General features: G+C 40.3%; 1 protein-coding gene and 1 pseudogene across 2 annotated transcripts in view; both read right to left on the reverse strand.

Annotated features, from left to right (window-relative positions):
• The window catches only part of LOC113929127, a 36550-nt pseudogene extending 26104 nt beyond the window's left edge, over positions 1 to 10446 (reverse strand). Inside the window, exon 1 of the transcript XR_003522108.1 lies at positions 10090 to 10446. The product of XR_003522108.1 is annotated as a survival motor neuron protein-like (transcript). The remainder of the gene's footprint in view (positions 1 to 10089) is intronic.
• Positions 919 to 2177, reverse strand: LOC113929128 (14-3-3 protein beta/alpha-like). The gene is given in 2 exon segments (XM_035727681.1): positions 919 to 1374; positions 1377 to 2177. Coding segments are annotated over 2 exon segments (783 nt in total). The 5' UTR covers positions 1846 to 2177; the 3' UTR covers positions 919 to 1060.
• Positions 10447 to 16977: the final 6531 nt, after the last annotated feature.

Below are 16977 nucleotides of genomic sequence, written 5' to 3' on the forward strand. Positions count from 1 at the left end.
AATCTCTGCAGAACATGACTCTTAAAGGTATTACCCAGGAAACAGATAAGGCCATTCATAAGATACACGGCTTTTTTCTTCTTCAGGTCCTGGTTACAAGGAAAACAGATTCCACTACTGGAGCAGAAATTGCAAATCAGTAAGATGGCTGTGGGAAAGGGGTGTCAGTCACGTGTTCTAGGAACACTGGACCTTTTCATGGTGTCAAAACCCAATTATCTGCCATAAAGAGTTTCCATTTCAGGCTTTGAGTTTACTCAGAGGAAGACACTGTGGACATCTGCAGTCATGAACTTTCGAGTGGCAACAGCCCAAAGTGGCCAAGTATCTGTAATCCCCAAAAAACAGGCAGAACTACTGTGAGTTGCTGTCACACTTGAACGTCACAGGACAGGTGTCTCACTCCATGTCCCAATATAATCTCCGTAACTTTTTGTACAACTTTACAATGGAACTGTTATTTCAGCCACTAGTTTGATATCAGATTAAACTTTCCAAAAAGAGACAGATAATTCAGGTCTAGTTTTTCTACCAGTAAGAGTTCTGCTAAGTTACAAAACCCCATAATCACAGTGTTCAGTTTAAAAAAAATTCAACACACAGTAATCCTATCAATGTTAATCAAAATCAAAATTTCAGAATGCCGTGGCATTTATGTGACCAATCTGAGTTTTCTTTTATTTTTTATTTTTATCTTTTTAAAGATTTTATTTATTTATTTGAGAGAGAGAATGAGATAGAGAGAGCGAGCATGAGACAGGGGAGGGTCAGAGGGAGAAGCAGACTCCCTGCTGAGCAGGGAGCCCGATGCGGGACTCAATCCTGGGACTCCAGGATCATGACCTGAGCCGAAGGCAGTCACTTAACCAACTGAGCCACCCAGGCACCCCCAATCTGAGTTTTAGATACAAACACCAGCTGTTTATCCCATGGACCATTTTGCTAGCTGAGGCTGTGAAAAATTCAAAGTCAACGTATGACTTTTTTTTTTTAATCACACAAAGGGATATATGTGGAGGGTACAGAGTGACATTGAACAGATCACGAAGCACAACAGACGTTAGTTCTCTCCCTCCTCAGCATCTCCTTCATCTCCCTGGTTTTCCGACATCCACAGTGTGAGATTGTCTCTAAGCAACTGCATGATCAGGGTGCTGTCTTTGTAAGACTCTTCATTCAGTGTATCCAATTCAGAAACTGCTTCATCAAATGCTGTTTTTGCCAGGCTGCAAGCCTTTTCAGGAGAGTTTAGAATCTCAGAGAAGACTGAGAAATTCAGTGCCAGGCCAAGTCGAACTGGGTGTGTAGGCTGCATTTCTTTCTTACTAATTTCAAATGCTTCCTGGTAAGCCTGCTGGGAGTTCGACACAGTGGTTTATTATCTTCAGATGCCACCTCAGAAAGGTATCTAAAATAATCTTTCATTTTCAAGTAGAACACCTTGCTTTCTGGTTGTGTAGCATTGGGAATAAGATATTTGTCCAACAGCTCCAGAACATCATTGCAGATGTCCTGCAGTTCGGCCTCTATCTTCTCCCGGTACTCTCTGCCCATCTGCTGCTGCTTCTCATTCCTCTCAGTTTTCTGCTCAGTGCTGGAGATGACGCGCCAGGAAGAGCGGAGGGCACCCACCACGTTCTTGTAGGCAACGGAGAGCAGATTTCTCTCCTCATTGGAGAGTTCGTGCCCCTGTTCCGTGACGGCCTTCATGGCTGCAGCCATGTCGTCATAGGGCTCGGCCTGCTCGGCAAGTTTGGCTTTCTGTACCAACTCACTTTTATCCATGGTCATTCCCGGGGGGGAGGGCAAGAGGAGGCAGACGCTTGTGAGCGAAGCTCCGAGCATGGTGACCTCTTCCTTCCCAAGCCCACTCCTCAGGTGGCAGTGGTCGAATGCTCCACAATTTAATGAGTAAGTGAATATGTTCAAGGGTAACCCATGTTTGAATCTTTTCTAAGAGCCAATAAAGGGTTTAGCTTGGCAGTGTGGGAAAATATCTGGCCATTAGCTTGAGTTTATACAGACAATGGTAATGCTAGTCTGACCACAGAATCTGTGGTCCAAAAAATATTCTTTTCCCCTTGACTTACGCTATGTCTAGATTACTCAAGGAATTCTCAAAATGTTTAAGGTTATAAATTATTAATAGTGACTAATCAATTTTCATTTTATTTTTTTAAAGATTTTATTTATTTATTTGACAGAGAGAGAGACAGCCAGAGAGGGAACACAAGTGGGGGAGTGGGAGAGGGAGAAGCAGGCTTCCCGCGGAGCAGGGAGCCCGACTGTGGGCTTGATCCCAAGACTCTGGGATCATGACCTGAGCCAAAGGCAGACACTTAATGACTGAGCCACTCAGGGGCCCCTATTATTTTTAAAGATATTTATTTATTTATTTGACAGAGTGGGACAGGGAGGGGGAGAGAGAGAGAACACAAGCAGAGGAGTGACAGGCAGAGGGAGAGGGAGAAGGAGGCCTCCCAATGAGCAGGGAGCTGGTTGCAGGACGACTGAGCCACCCGTGTGCCCTTGGAGAGGACGTTCTTAAGAGTAAAACATACAGCAACTCAAAATCCTCACATGCCAATGGTTACTGTCAGATCAGGGAAACAACACATTTCAAAATGAAAAGACAGCTCAGATTTTATACAAAGCTATTAAAACAAAAAATACTGTAGCTGATAAAACTTCCCAAATAACAATCACAAAAAGAGGGAAACAACACCCAAAATGAAGTTAAATATTCTTAAACTAGCATCCACAAACCACCTTGAATCAAATATTTAAAAAATTTAGATGGCAAAACGGCAAAAGGCCAGGATTTGAATCAGGAGTTAAAAATCAAGAAAGAAATGGAAGAAAAAGTAATGTTGGCTACAAAGTACCCAGAGAAGAATACATCTGACTGAAAACTTAAGTGGTACTAAGGAAAAGCCATTAAAAAAAAATAAGAAAAATAAGAAGTGAAATGATAAATATGGATGACTAGCAAAGAATATTTAACATATGTATAAATGGGGTCCCTGAAGAATTATGGCTAAAAAAACAAAAACAAAAACTCTAAAAAAACCTCGTAGAGCCTGTAAACAAAAAGACAGTCACTTACAAAATAAAGAAAATCAATTAATATTAGACTTTCCCATAGAAATTTATGGGAAAAAGTATGAGCCAAGGATCTTGTGATACACCCTACCTGTCCTTAGAGTACCAAGACTAACTTTACAATGTGCAAGAACACTATACTCACTAGTCTTTGCAGAGGAATCTACTGAAAATAAGCTTCATCCAACTAAGATATGAATAGGGAAATCTTGGGTTAAAAAAACAAACCAAACCAGGGGCGCCTGGGTGGTTCAGTCATTAAGCGTCTGCCTTCGGCTCAGGTCGTGATCCTGGGATAGAGCCCCACATCGGGCTCTCTGCTCAGTGGGAAGCCTGCTTCTCCCTCTCCCATTCCCCCTGCTTGTGTTCCCTCTCTCGCTATCTCTCCATCAGATAAAGTCTTTAAAACAAAACAAAACAAAAAACAAACCCCAAGCTGTTAGCATCAAATATATGTAACTGCAGTTCTAAGAGCAAAGTAAAGTACACACGACCCTTAAACAACAGAGGGTAGAGGGATCAGGGGTGCCAACTCCTCCCTACCCCACCTCCTACCCACCCCAGTCAAAAATCTGTGTATAACTTTTTTTTTTTTAAAGTAGGCTCCATACCTAACATGGGGCTTAAAGTCACGACCTAAAATAAAGAGTCACATGCTCTACTGACTGAGCCAACCAAGCATCCCTATATATAACTTGATTCACCCAAACCTTAACCACTAATAGCCTACTGTTGACCAGAAAGAAGGCTTACAGGGAACATGAACAGCCCATTAACACACATTTGATAAAAAATATTATATACTATATTCTTACATTGAAATAAACTAAAAAAATATTAAAATCCTAAAGAAAATACATTTATAGTACCATACTGTATTTATGGCAAAAAATTCATATAGCTGGACCTGCACAGCTCAAACCAGTGTTGTTCAAGGGTCAATATCTATTAAATTGACAAGCTGATTCTAAAACTCAAATGGAAATACAAAGGACTGAGAATAGCCAAAACAATTTTTTTTGCTTTTTAAAAGATTTTATTTATTTGAGAGAGCGAGCACGAGGGAGAGCAGGGGGGAGGGGCAAAGGAAGAAGCAGTCTCTCCACTGAACAGGGAGCCCACGCTCTTATCTCAGGACCCTGAGACCATGACCTGAGCCAAAGGCAGATGCATAACCCACTGAGCCACCCAGGTGTCCCTAGCCAAAACAATTTTGAAAAAGCTAAGCAAAGCTGGAGGATTTATATTATCTGACTTTAAGATATATGTGAAGCTACAGTAATCAAAAAGTGTGATATTAGCATCAAGATAGAGACTAATGTAATAAAACTGAGTCATAAATAGTCCCATACACATGATTGATTTGAAACAAAGGTACACATGCAATTTAGTAGAGAAAGCACAGTAGTGTCAACAAATGTTGCTGAAACAATTGGAAACTCTTATGCAGAGAAAAAGAATGTGCACCCCTATCTTGAGCCATACTCAAAAATTAATTCCTAATGGATCAGAGAAATGTAAAACATAAAACTGTGTAAAACTTAAGAGCCAAATGCAAATCAAAACCCCATTGAGATATAAACTCACACCCGTCATAATGGCTAAAATCAAAAACACAAGAAACAAATGTGGGTGAGGATGTGCAGAAAAAGGAATCCTCATGCACTGTTGGTGACAATGCAAACTGGACCAGCCACCATGGAAAACAGTATGGAGATTATTCAAATTAATAACAGAACAACCCCTCCCCCTGCAAAAAGAACTACCCTATGATCCAGTAACCACACTGAATATTTACCCAAAGAATAAAAAAACACTAACTTGAAAGGATATATGCAGCCCTATGTTTATTTTAAAAAATCATCTTATTTCATCATAGATGTATTCTTTAATCCCCATCTCCCCACCCACCTCCCCTCTCAAAATCATCAGTTTGTTCTCTATAGTTAAGAGCCTTTCTTGGTTTATCTTTTTCCTTTGTTTTCTTTCTTTTCTCTCTCTCTCCTCTCTCTCTTTCTTTTTTTAAAGTAGGCTCCAGGCCTAACATGGAGCCCAATGCAGGGCTTGAACTCATGACCCTGAGATAGAGACCTGAGCTGAGATCAAGAGTCAGACGCTTTACCAACTGAGCCACCCAGGCGCCTGTTTGTTTTGTTTTTTAAATTCCACAGAAGAGTCAAATCAGATGGTATTTGTTTTTCCCTAACCTATTTCACTTAGCATTATACTCTCTAGCTCTATGCATGTTGTTGCAAATGGCAAGACTTCATTCTTTTCTATGACTAAGTAACATTCCATCGTCCATACATGCCACATCTTCTTTATCCATTCATATATCAATGGACACTTGGGTTGCTTTCAATTTGCCTAGTGTAAATAATGCTGCTATAAATACAGGGGTGCATGGGACGCCTGAGTGGCTCAGTTGGTTAAGCAGCTGCCTTCGGCCCGGGTCATGATCCCAGGGTCCTGGGATCGAGTCCCACAGCGGGCTCCTTGCTCAGCAGGGAGCCTGCTTCTCCCTCTCTCTCCCTCTGCTTGTACTCTGTCAAATAAATAAAATCTTTAAAAAATAAATACATACATACATACATACATACAGGGGTGCAGGTATCCCTTGCCTTAAGAGTTTCTGTCTTTTTTTGGGTAAATACCCCATAGTGCAATTCCTACATCTTAATGTAGTTGTATTTTTAATTTTTTGAGGAACCTCCATACTGTTTTCCACAGCGGCTGCACCAATTTGCATTACCACCAACAGTGCAAGAAGGTTCCTTTTTCTGCACATCCTCATGCACTTTTTTTTTTTTAGCCATTATGACAGGTGATATCTCATTGTATTTTTTTTTTTTTAAGTAAACTCTATGCCCAATGTGGGGGGTCAAACTCATGATTCCAAAATCCAGAATTACATACTCTACCCACTGTGCCAGGCAGGCACCCCTTCTTATGGTTTTGATTTGCATTTCCGTTGTGATGAGGGATGAGGTACATCGTTTCATATGTGTTGGCATCTGTCTTCTTTGAAAAAGTCTGTTCGTGTCTTCTGCCCATTCTTTTCTTAATTTTTAGTTAATTTTTTTTAAGTAAGCTCTACATCCACCAACATAGGACTTGAACTCGCAACAATGAGATCAAGAATCATATGCTCTACTGACTAAGACAGCCAGGCACCCCTCCTCTGCCCGTTTTTAAATTGGATTGTTTTTTGGGTATTGAGTTCTATCAGTTCTTCACATATTTTGGATACTAACCCTTTATTGGATATGTCATTTGCAAATGCCTTCTCCCATTCATTGGTTGCCTTTTGGTTTTGATGATTGTTTCCTCTGCTGTACAGAAACTTTTTATTTTGATGTAGTTCCAATAACTTCTGCTTTTATTTCTCTTGTCTCAGGAGACCTATCCAGAAAAATATTGCTATGACCAATGTCAGAGAGATTACTGCCTGTGCTCTCTTCAAGGATTTGTATGGTTTCAGGTTTCACATTAGGTGTCTAATCCATTTTGAGTTTATTTTTGTGTATGGTGAAAGAACGTGGTCCAGTTTTTCCACACCATTTGTAGAAGAGATTGTTTTCTTCCCATTGTATATTCATTCCTCCTTGGTGAAGGATTAATTGACCACACAACTGTGGGTTTATTTTTGGGTTTTCTGTTCTATTCCAGTGAGCTATGTATGTATTTTTATACCAGTACCATACAGTTTTAATTACTACCACTCTGTTATACAACTTGAAATCTGGAATTATGATACCTTCAGTTTCATTTGTCAAGATTGCTTTGGCTATTCGAGGTCTTCTGTAGTACCATACAAATTCTAGGTTTGCGCTCGTTCTGTGGAAAATGCTGTTTGTATTTTGACAGAGATTGCATTAAATCTGTAGATTGCTTTGAGTAGTATAGACATTTTAACAATATTTGTTCTTCCAACCCATGAGCATGGAATGAATGTCTTTCCCTTTCTTTGCATTGTCTTAAATTCCTTTCATCGGTATTTCACCTCTGTTTACTGCAGCATTATTTAGCCAAATCATGGAAGCAGTGCAAGTGTCCACTGACAGATGAATGGATAAAGAAGATGTGGTATATATACACAACGGAATATTACTCAGCCATAAAAACGAAGTCTTATCATTTGCAACAACACAGATAGACCTGGTGAATAATGCTAAGTGAAGTAAGTCATCAGAGAAAGACACAGCATATGATCTCACTCATATGTGGAATTTAAGAAACAAAACAAAGGAACGGGGTGCTGGCTCAGTTGGTGGAGAATGCAACTCTTCATCCCAGGGTAGTGAATTCAAGCCCCATGTTGGGCGTGGAGCCTACTTAAAAAACAAAAAAACAAAAAAACACAAATGAAGTGGAAAAAAAAGAGAGACAAACCAAGAAACAGACTCTTAACTACTGAGAACCAACTGATGGTTACCAAAGGAGAGGGGGATGGGGAAATGGGTGAAATAGGTGAAGGGGATTAAGAGTAAACTTACCATGATGAGCCCTAAGTAATGGAGAGAAGTACTGAACCACTATATTGTACACCTGAAACTAATATAACACTGCATGTTAAGTTTACTGGAATTAAAATTAAAAACTTAACTAAAAAAAAAAAAGAATCCTACTCTCCAACTCTTACCTTCTAGCCTCTGCAACTTATTCCTTCTAGTAGCTGGAAGAATTATTCCACTTCCTTGGGACAAAACACCCATCCTCCAACTTTTTAAACTCTTACTCTAAGTCTTCACTCCATTTCTTAGCCAGCTTAAATTCCATGGTCAATTATCAAGACAATTCAATTGTACTTCTCCCTCTCCCTTCCTTACATTCTCTTGGTAAAACTAGAGCCCCCACCCCCATTTCAAAAAAGATTTTATTTGAGATAGAGTGAGAGAGAAAGAGAGTGAAAGAACACAAGTGGGGGGAGGGGCAGAGGGAGAGGGAGAAGCAGGCTCTCCACTGAGCAGGGAGCCTGATGAGGGGCTCGATCCCAGGACCGTGGGATCATGACCTGAGCCACAGGCAGACGCTACACTGACTGAGCTACCCAGGCGCTCCAAAGTACAGCCCTTTTAATTTCAACTCCTTTTTTTTTTCCCTTTAAGATTTTATTTATTTATTTGATGGAGGACGAGAGAGCACAAGCAGGGGGAGTGGCAGAGGGAGAGGGAGAGGGAGAAGCAGGCTCCCCGTTGAGCAGGGAGCCCAATGCAGGGCTGGATCCCAGGATGCTGGGATCATGACCTGAGCCGAAGGCAGACCCTTAATGACTGAGCCACCCAGACGCCCCTAATTTCAACTATTAATTCACTCTGTGCCTGCCCTCACACACTTGAACTGAACTTTGCTGGAGAAAAATACAATTATGTTGCCTAGTCTCCTTCATACTCATGGCCACAAATCTCAAGTAGACCTTTAACGTTGCCTAGCAACACTTCTACTACAGTTCCCTAGTCCAACACCCATCCAATCTCCCTAGCTCCTACTCTCTCTGCTCCAAGCTCCAACATCTGTCCCCCCTCACCCCAGCTGACTTTACTTCTTTTACTAAGAACAGCCACAATCAAAAGAGAATTTTCACAAATCTGTCTAACCACAAAGGTCTGTATGCACAAAATTATCACCATATGAACTGTTTTTTTTTTTTTTGGTGAGTTTTCTGCCTTTATTACCAAGCATCCCCCGCACCCCCTTTCATGCTCTCCCTGATGAGCTCTGAGACCCTGCTCTTGCAGCTGCTCTGAGCTTCATCACATTGAATATATTTGGTCACTCTTCCATCTTGCTTCTACTGTAAACCCTTTGATGGTAGGACAACGTGGCTTTGTGTGTCCCTCGTCTACTGGAGTGCCTGCCACATGAAGTCAGCTCATTAAAATTAAATGACTAACTGAATGAAGATCCAAAAGGATATTTCTGGAATTTTCTAGGTAGGATCTAAGTAAAACCTCCTCCCAAATATTTTTTTATTATGTTATGGTAATCACCATATATTACATCATTAGCTTTTGATGTAGTGTTCCATGATTCATTGCTTGCGTATAACACGCAGTGCTCCATGCAGAACGTGCCCTCCTTAATACCCATCACCAGGCTAACCCATCCCCCCACCCCCTCCCTGAACTGTCAATGTTTCTAACAAAGGCCAAATCCATCCTCTCTTAGCTACTCTAGAACAGTGCTTCAACATTTGTCTTCTGTCGCTTGTGTCACCAAGTTTTCCATCCTTACTGGATCTTTCCCACCAGCCCACAAAATGTTGAAACAGGTTTCTCTCATCTTACAAACAAAAAACGAAACTGAGAATCCTATTTCAGTCCCCCCTCCATCTATTGTCCAATTTCTCTACCTTCTATTTACAACTTTTATAAATTTTCCTTTTTCTTCTCTCCTGATCTAAACTCACTCCAATCAGATTTTACCCAAGGTTGATCTTCCCCCTTACAAACCTTCTCCACTTGCAGTCTTCCTTAGCACACCTCAGTAAAAAGCAATTTCATCTTTTCAATGATTCAGGGCAATCTTGGAATTATTTTTGACTTTCCTCTCTCAAATCTCCATTATCGAATCCATGTGCAAAACCCCACTGCCTCATGATTCAAATTACACCTGGAATCCAAGTACTTTGCTTTCCATTCCTAACACCTTGGTCTAAAACTGGATCATTTCAACAGACTCCTAACTGGTTTGCCTGCTTCACCCCGGTCTGCCCCCCCCCCCCCGCACACCCCCCAGAGAGAATAGACAAACCAAGGTACGATGGAGGTGAGGTAGGGAATTGTCTCTCAGCTATCAGGGAGTCCAAGCCGCAAGAGGAAGGAGCTTGTGGCTAAAGTTCCCAAATGGGTGAAGATGTAGAAACCTGGAATACGGCCCCGCAATCAGCGGACCCGCCAGGTCCGGCCCAGCCGCGAGGGCTGGGAGGGGGGCTCTGGGAGCCCGCTCGGGACACTCGTCGGGAGGCGGTGCCGTCCAAGACCTCACCTGGCCGGTGCCACGCCGGAACAACACCGAATCCTCCTGCTCCGGGACGCCGCCACCTCCGCCCATCGCCATGGCGAGCCTACTGCCGGGTGCACGGCGTGGGCTCCGTCTCTCTGGAAGTGACGACTTCCGCCGCTCGGGACCTCTGGGAGCGGAAGAGTACGGTGTCCTGGAGACCGGCCACGAGGCCTTTAGGACACCGCGTGCTCTCTAGGAGTGGTCACGATCTCCGTGATTGGTAGCATTGCTGTTTCTTTTCGGCCTTCTTTCAATTCTTTGATTTCACTTTTTCGTAGGTTCGTTGAGTGATTCGACCAGGGTGTTTTTAAGCAAATTTCCATAGAAAATACTGTCCATTGCAGATAATTTAGGAAATATGGGTAAGAAATACAAAAGTCTAGAAGTAACCAATAATATAGCTACCATTTTAAAAAGTGCTTTACAAAATTTTGTTAATTTTCACAACCCGATAAGTGCGGGACTTTTATAACCATTTTAAAGATAAGGAAATTTACTTTGGCACATGTGTACCATATACTACCACTCAGCAACAAAAAGGAACAAGGGGCACCTGGCTGGCTCAGTAAGTAGAGCATGCGACTCTTGATCTCGGGGGTTGTGAGTTATAGTCCCACATTAGGTGGTAGAGATTACCTCAAAAAATTTAAAAAGTAATGAACTATTCATATCCACCCCCCCCCCAAAGGAAACAGGCACAGAGCATTCATACAGCTGCCTGGATTCCAGGTAGTAGAGTTCATGCCTTTAGACACTTCTCATATTAACCCGTAACATTTGGGTTAATATCCATTTTCCCAAATCTTCTCTACTACATTTTGAATTTAAAAAAGGAATCAAAATAAACAAATGGGACTGCATCAAACTTTCATTCTTTGCAGAGTGAAGGAAACCAACAAAAGGAAAAGACAACCTGCTGAATGGGTGAATACATTCTCACACATGATTTAACTGATAAGGGGTTAACATCCAAAATCCATAAAGAACTCGTAAAACTCTACAAACAAAAAAACCCCAAACCCCAAAATCCAGCAATCCCCTTAAAAAATGTGCAGAGGCCCTGCATAGGCATTTTTCCAAAGAACACATACAGATGTCAACAGGTACATGGAAAGATGCTCAATATCACTAATTACCAGGAAAATGCAAATCAAAACTACAATGAGCAATTTCAGGTGTTGGAATAGCTATTATCAGAAAGACAAGAAATAAGTGAGAGTAAGGATGTAAAAAGGGAATCCTCGTGCACTATTGGTGGGAATATAAATTGATGCAAACACCAGATGAGTGGATAAAGATGTTTATACACATATGCACAATGAAATCTTTCAATTTACAACATAGACAAACCCAGAGAGTTCCATGCTATGTGAAATAAGTCAGAGAAAGAAATACCATGACTTCACTTACATGTGAAAACTAAAAAAGTTGAACAAAAACAGATTCATGGAGAATAAACTGACAACAGGGAGTGGGAAGAGTATGGTGATGGATAAATTGAAAGGGATAGACAAGAAAAATGGGATCAAATACTGTCTGTTTAAGGAGGTGCATTTTTTTTTTGTCTTTACATGGATCAAGCAGGATTTTATATCTTAGTAGGAGTTTATCATTTACTTTTCCAGATTCTTTAAGTATTTAGGATTGCCAGATGGATTCCATGTACACGTAATTTTCTTAAAAAAAAAATTACTCAAGGAAGTTTGAGGGCTCGCCTTTGGCTTTTATAGATATCAGAAATAGATGTTTTTTAAAAACCAATGAGATTTTTCTCAATCATAAAAATTCTCACAATAGCATTTTTTTTTTTCAGTAATCTCTTCACCCAATGTGGGGCTCGAACTCACCACCTGGAAATCAAGAGTTGCATGATCCCATGGGGCCAGCCAGGAACCCCTTCACAATGGCATTTGATGAAGAAATTTGAGCAATTTGGAATGAGGTTTTTATTTTTTGAAGTGTAATTCACGTACCACAAATTTCACCATTTTAAAGCAAACTTAGTTTTTAGTGTATTTGAAAGGTTATGCAGCCACCACCACTAATTCTAGATCACTTCACCCCAAAAAGAGACCTTGTACCCATTAGCCATCACTCCCTCTTCTTCCCTCCTTTCAGCCCCTCACAACTACTCATCACTTTCTCTCTGTATGGATTTACTTATTTTGGATATCTTATATAAATGGAATATGTGGCCTTTTGTGTTTGGATTTTTTTCCCTTAGCATAAGGTTTTCAAGGAGGAATAGTATCTTAAATTTAGATTGGCAGATTCTTTGTTGAAAAAGTATTTCTACTTATCAGGACCAGGTTCATCAACAAAAATGAACCTATGGAATTTTTGTCCTCGAAGAAAATATGAAGTTCTCTGATTCCTGATGGTGACCTCTACATTTGAATTACTGTATTTTATAGTTATTTCATATGATAGACAAGCACTCAAAGCACAATGTAGTGAACTTCCAAAGAAAAACCATTTTACCCGATTTGAAGGCACTTACGAAATCATCAAATTTAACTTCATGAACTGGAACTGATTTTCGTGCAAATGGAATTTCCATACCAAAATACCTTCAGTGACTCTTGGAACTTGCCCACGAGTAAATAAAGGATTCAAATCCTTGGTGATAAGGTTTCCAATTTGAATTTCAAGTGGAATAGTGAATAAACAAATGACAAGGCCAAACCCAATTAGTTCCTTACCCTTATGTTATCAGGGTTTAGGGGCAGGAGATCAGAGATAGTATCGGTGATTTTAGTACAAGAATGCGCACAGAACTGTTACAGCCGCAGGAAGTTAAAAATTAAAAATGATGTTTTGGAAGAGGATTTGAATGATGTAATGGACAAATGTAGTATAATTCATAAACAACAGAGATATAATTAACCATTCAGGATCTGAGGTTTGGATTCCTCACACTCACATCATATACCAAAGTACATTCTAGGTGATTTTTATAAACTTGGGTTGGGGAAGATCTTAAGATAGAAACATGAAACCACGCAAGCACTGAAAACTCAAATACCTTTTGGGAGTCAGGTGCGTAATGTAAGTTGAGGAATAAGCAATAGGGGTCGTGGGTACTGTAATCAGTTAGGTGGAGACTATCCCTCCACCCTATCCCATTCACTACTCCCAGTCTCTGCCCAAACAAAGGTATTCAAGTTCATATTAAAAAATTTTAACATGTAGGGCGCCTGGGTGGCTCAGTTGGTTGGGCGACTGCCTTTGGCTCATCGAGTCCCACATTGGGCTCCCTGCTTGGCGGGGAGTCTGCTTCTCCCTCTGACCCTCTTCCCTCTCGTGCTCTATCTCTCATTCTCTCTCAAATAAATAAATAATATCTTAAAAAAAATTTTTTTTAACGCATCAGGCAGGATAACTCTGCTGTCAGTCCGCATCCTTACTTATAAAGTAACTAGACATATGACTATGTAGTTAAAAATTGGGCGCCTGGGTGGCTCAGTCATTAAGCGTCTGCCTTCGGCTCAGGTCATGATCCCGGGGTCCTGGGATCGAGTCCCACATCGGGCTCCCCGCTCGGCGGGAAGCCTGCTTCCCCCTCTCCCACTCCCCCTGCTTGTGTTCCCTCTCTCACTGTGTCTCTCTCTGTCAAATAAATAAATAAATAATCTTAAAAAAAAAAATTCTGGCAAAAGAAAAATACAATGAAAAGACAAACAATAGTTTGGAAAATATTTTTCATATATGTAAAGAAAGGTTACTATCCCTTATATATTTAGTATAATTTATATAATTACATTATGTTTATATATTTTAAAAAAGCTTTGTCCAAAGTAAAAACTGCCAAAAAAAAAAAAAGCCAAAACAAAATATTCCTAGGGAGAAAACAAAACAAATGTGGCCAATAAATATGAAAATAAGCCTTAATCCTGCACTCAGTCTGGCTGGTTTAATATCCCTAACGTGCCACTTACTAGATGGCTAAGCTTGGGGGAAATTCCTTATAATTAAAACCTCAATTTCTTTAACTGTACAGATGGGCATAATAGTAGTGCCTACATGTGAAGGCTAAATGAAATAAAAAGCATAAAGCAGAGAGAAAACATGAGTAGATCAAAGAGAAAATCCTAATGTCCAACAAATATGGAAAAAATGCTCAACCTCTTCAGTCAAGGAATTACTTATTAAAACTAAGATACCATTTTTCACTCAGGTTGACAAAATTAATAGAGATTAATATTTGATGTTATCAAGGGCACGGGGATATGGAGAGCTATTTCTTGCTGGAAATACTTTAAAATTGCAAATGCATGTACTCTACCATTGTCCTAAGAATCCTACCTTTAAGAATGCATTCTTACAGAAATAAAAGAACATTGCATAGGTATGACTGTATTACAGAATTGTTTGTAGTGGCAAATGCTTTTTTTTTTTTTAAAGATTTGATTTATTTATTTGACAGAGACACAGCGAGAGAGGGAACACAAGCAGGGGGAGTGGGAGAGGGAGAAGCAGGCTTCCCACCAAGCAGGGAGCCCGATGCGGGGCTCGATCCCAGGACCCTGGGACCATGACCCGAGCTGAAGGCAGATGCTTAACAACTGAGCCACCCAGGCGCCCCTGTAGTGGCAAATGCTTACAAACAACCTCAATGTCCATGAGTAAGGAAATCACTGGATAAATTACTATACATCCATACTATGGTTAGATCTGAATGGACTGACCTGTAGGCATGGCTTAAAAAAGAAAAATAAGTTATAGCTAAGTTTCCCTGTTTTTGTTTCCCATTTTGTAGTGGGTGAATGGTGGTCCCAAAAATGATACCTCCACCAAGTAACTGTGAATATGACCTTATTCGGGAAAAAGGTTGTGCTGATATAATTAAGGATCTTAAGAGGAGATCATCCTAGATTAGAGTGGGCCCTAAACCCAATGACAAACATCCTTTTAAGAAACAGGAAGAAAGGGCGCCTGGCTGCCTCAGTCAGTAGAGCATGTGACTCTCAACATCAGGGTCATGAGTTCAAGCCCCATATTGGGCGTGGAGCCTACTTAAAAACAACAACAAAAACCAGGAAGAAGCCTGAGAAAAGAACACTACATGAAGACAAAGACAGGAGGTATGGGGCCACAAGCAAAGTAATGTCTGAAGCCACTGGAAGAGGCAAGCAAAGATTATCATCTAGAATCTTCAGAGGGCATGTGGTCCTCCTGACAACTTGCTTTTAGACTTGTGGCATATAGCACTGTGACAGAATAAATTTCTGTTCTTGTAAGGCACCAAGTTTGTGGTAATTTGTTACAGAAACCCAAGGAAATTCCCCACAACCCTTAGTTATATAAGTGCTTAAATGAACATTAAAACTAGACAATTTTATATACTCTATGACCCACTAAGTATATATTAAATAGAAATACATATTTATGACCCCTAAAAGATATATATAAAATATTTATGGCAGAATTATTTTTAAAAGCTCCAAACTAAGAGCAATCCAAACGTCATTAAAAGTAGAGTGGATAGGGGTGCCTGGGTGGCTCAGTTGGTTAAGCGAGTGCCTTCGGCTCAGGTCATGATCCTGGAGTCCCAGGATCGAGTCCCACATCGGGCTCCCTGCTCAGCAGAGAGTCTGCTTCTCCTTCTCACCCTCCTTCCTCTCATGCTCTCATTTTCTCTCTTAAGTAAATAAATAAAAAAATCTTTAAAAAGAAAAGTAGAGTGGATAACTAAATCATGGTATATTTTTATAACTGACTACTACACAGCAATGAAAAAGAGCTACTGACAAAAGACAAAGCATTCTCACACAAGTCATGTTGACCAAATGAAGACAGACTGACCCAAGTGCATACTGGATGATTTCACTTACGTGAAATTCAAAAACATGCAAAACTAATCTACAATGATAGTCACAAGGGAGCCTGCTAGGGTGCTAGGATGTCTATGGATCTTGATTTGGGTAGAGTCTAGTACAAGTTAGTAAAAATGTATACTTAAGGTGTATACTCATATCATTTCACTGCAATAAACACCCAGGAGCACAATGACTAGATTATATAGTAAGGGTATTGTTTAGTTTTCTGAGTAACTAATTTATGGCTAAAGTTCGGCCCTTTTGTTGCATTTTCCCAATTTTTTTTTATAATAAGCAGGCACTGAATTTTGGAGGTTTGAAAGCTGGTAGATGTAAGAATGGCATGAGCTTCATTCCACACTTCAGACATTTCCTTACCACCTTCATGATGTGCATATCGTGTATCTTCATTTTTTAAATTTAATCTTAGCCTTGCAATAAGAGTCTGCTCAGCATCCATTCCCCCCTTCTTTCTGACAACAGGACCCCAGATTTATTAGGAGGACCACCTATTCCTCATGGGATACACTCTTGGTTATATCATCTTAGGTGCCTGCCCTCCCCTTGCTGAAGGGTAGGCACGTAACCCAACAAGTTCACTTGGAGGAACTCTGAATGACATAAAGACTGAAAATAGTTGTCAAAACTTCACCCTGCCAGGAGCATTGTGGAATAAAAAATTTTCATAGTGCCTGGGGCTGTCCAACTCTTGACCTTTCCAAAGCCTTGAGTCTTCAACTTTTCCTTGGATTCTGGAGTCTCTCATCCACTCAAAGAGCTGTTGTGTTTATTTATAATTAATCATTTGGTTTGCAACTAGAAATTTCAATATACCATCAAATCACAGGTTTGATGTGCTTCTATTTTTTCAAGCATACATTAAAATACATCTCTATATTAAATGTCTATTCATAAGCCATCTGAACTGTCATCTTGTGTACAAGGCCAAATGAGGCTTTGACCAATAACTCCTCTCTCCCCCCAAAATCCAAAGCCTTCACAAAAGGCTTTGTTATGCAATATGTTTATAAAAGGAAAGTATTCAATAGGA

Source organism: Zalophus californianus, chromosome 5 (assembly GCF_009762305.2).
Source record: "Zalophus californianus isolate mZalCal1 chromosome 5, mZalCal1.pri.v2, whole genome shotgun sequence".
NCBI lineage: Eukaryota > Metazoa > Chordata > Mammalia > Carnivora > Otariidae > Zalophus > Zalophus californianus.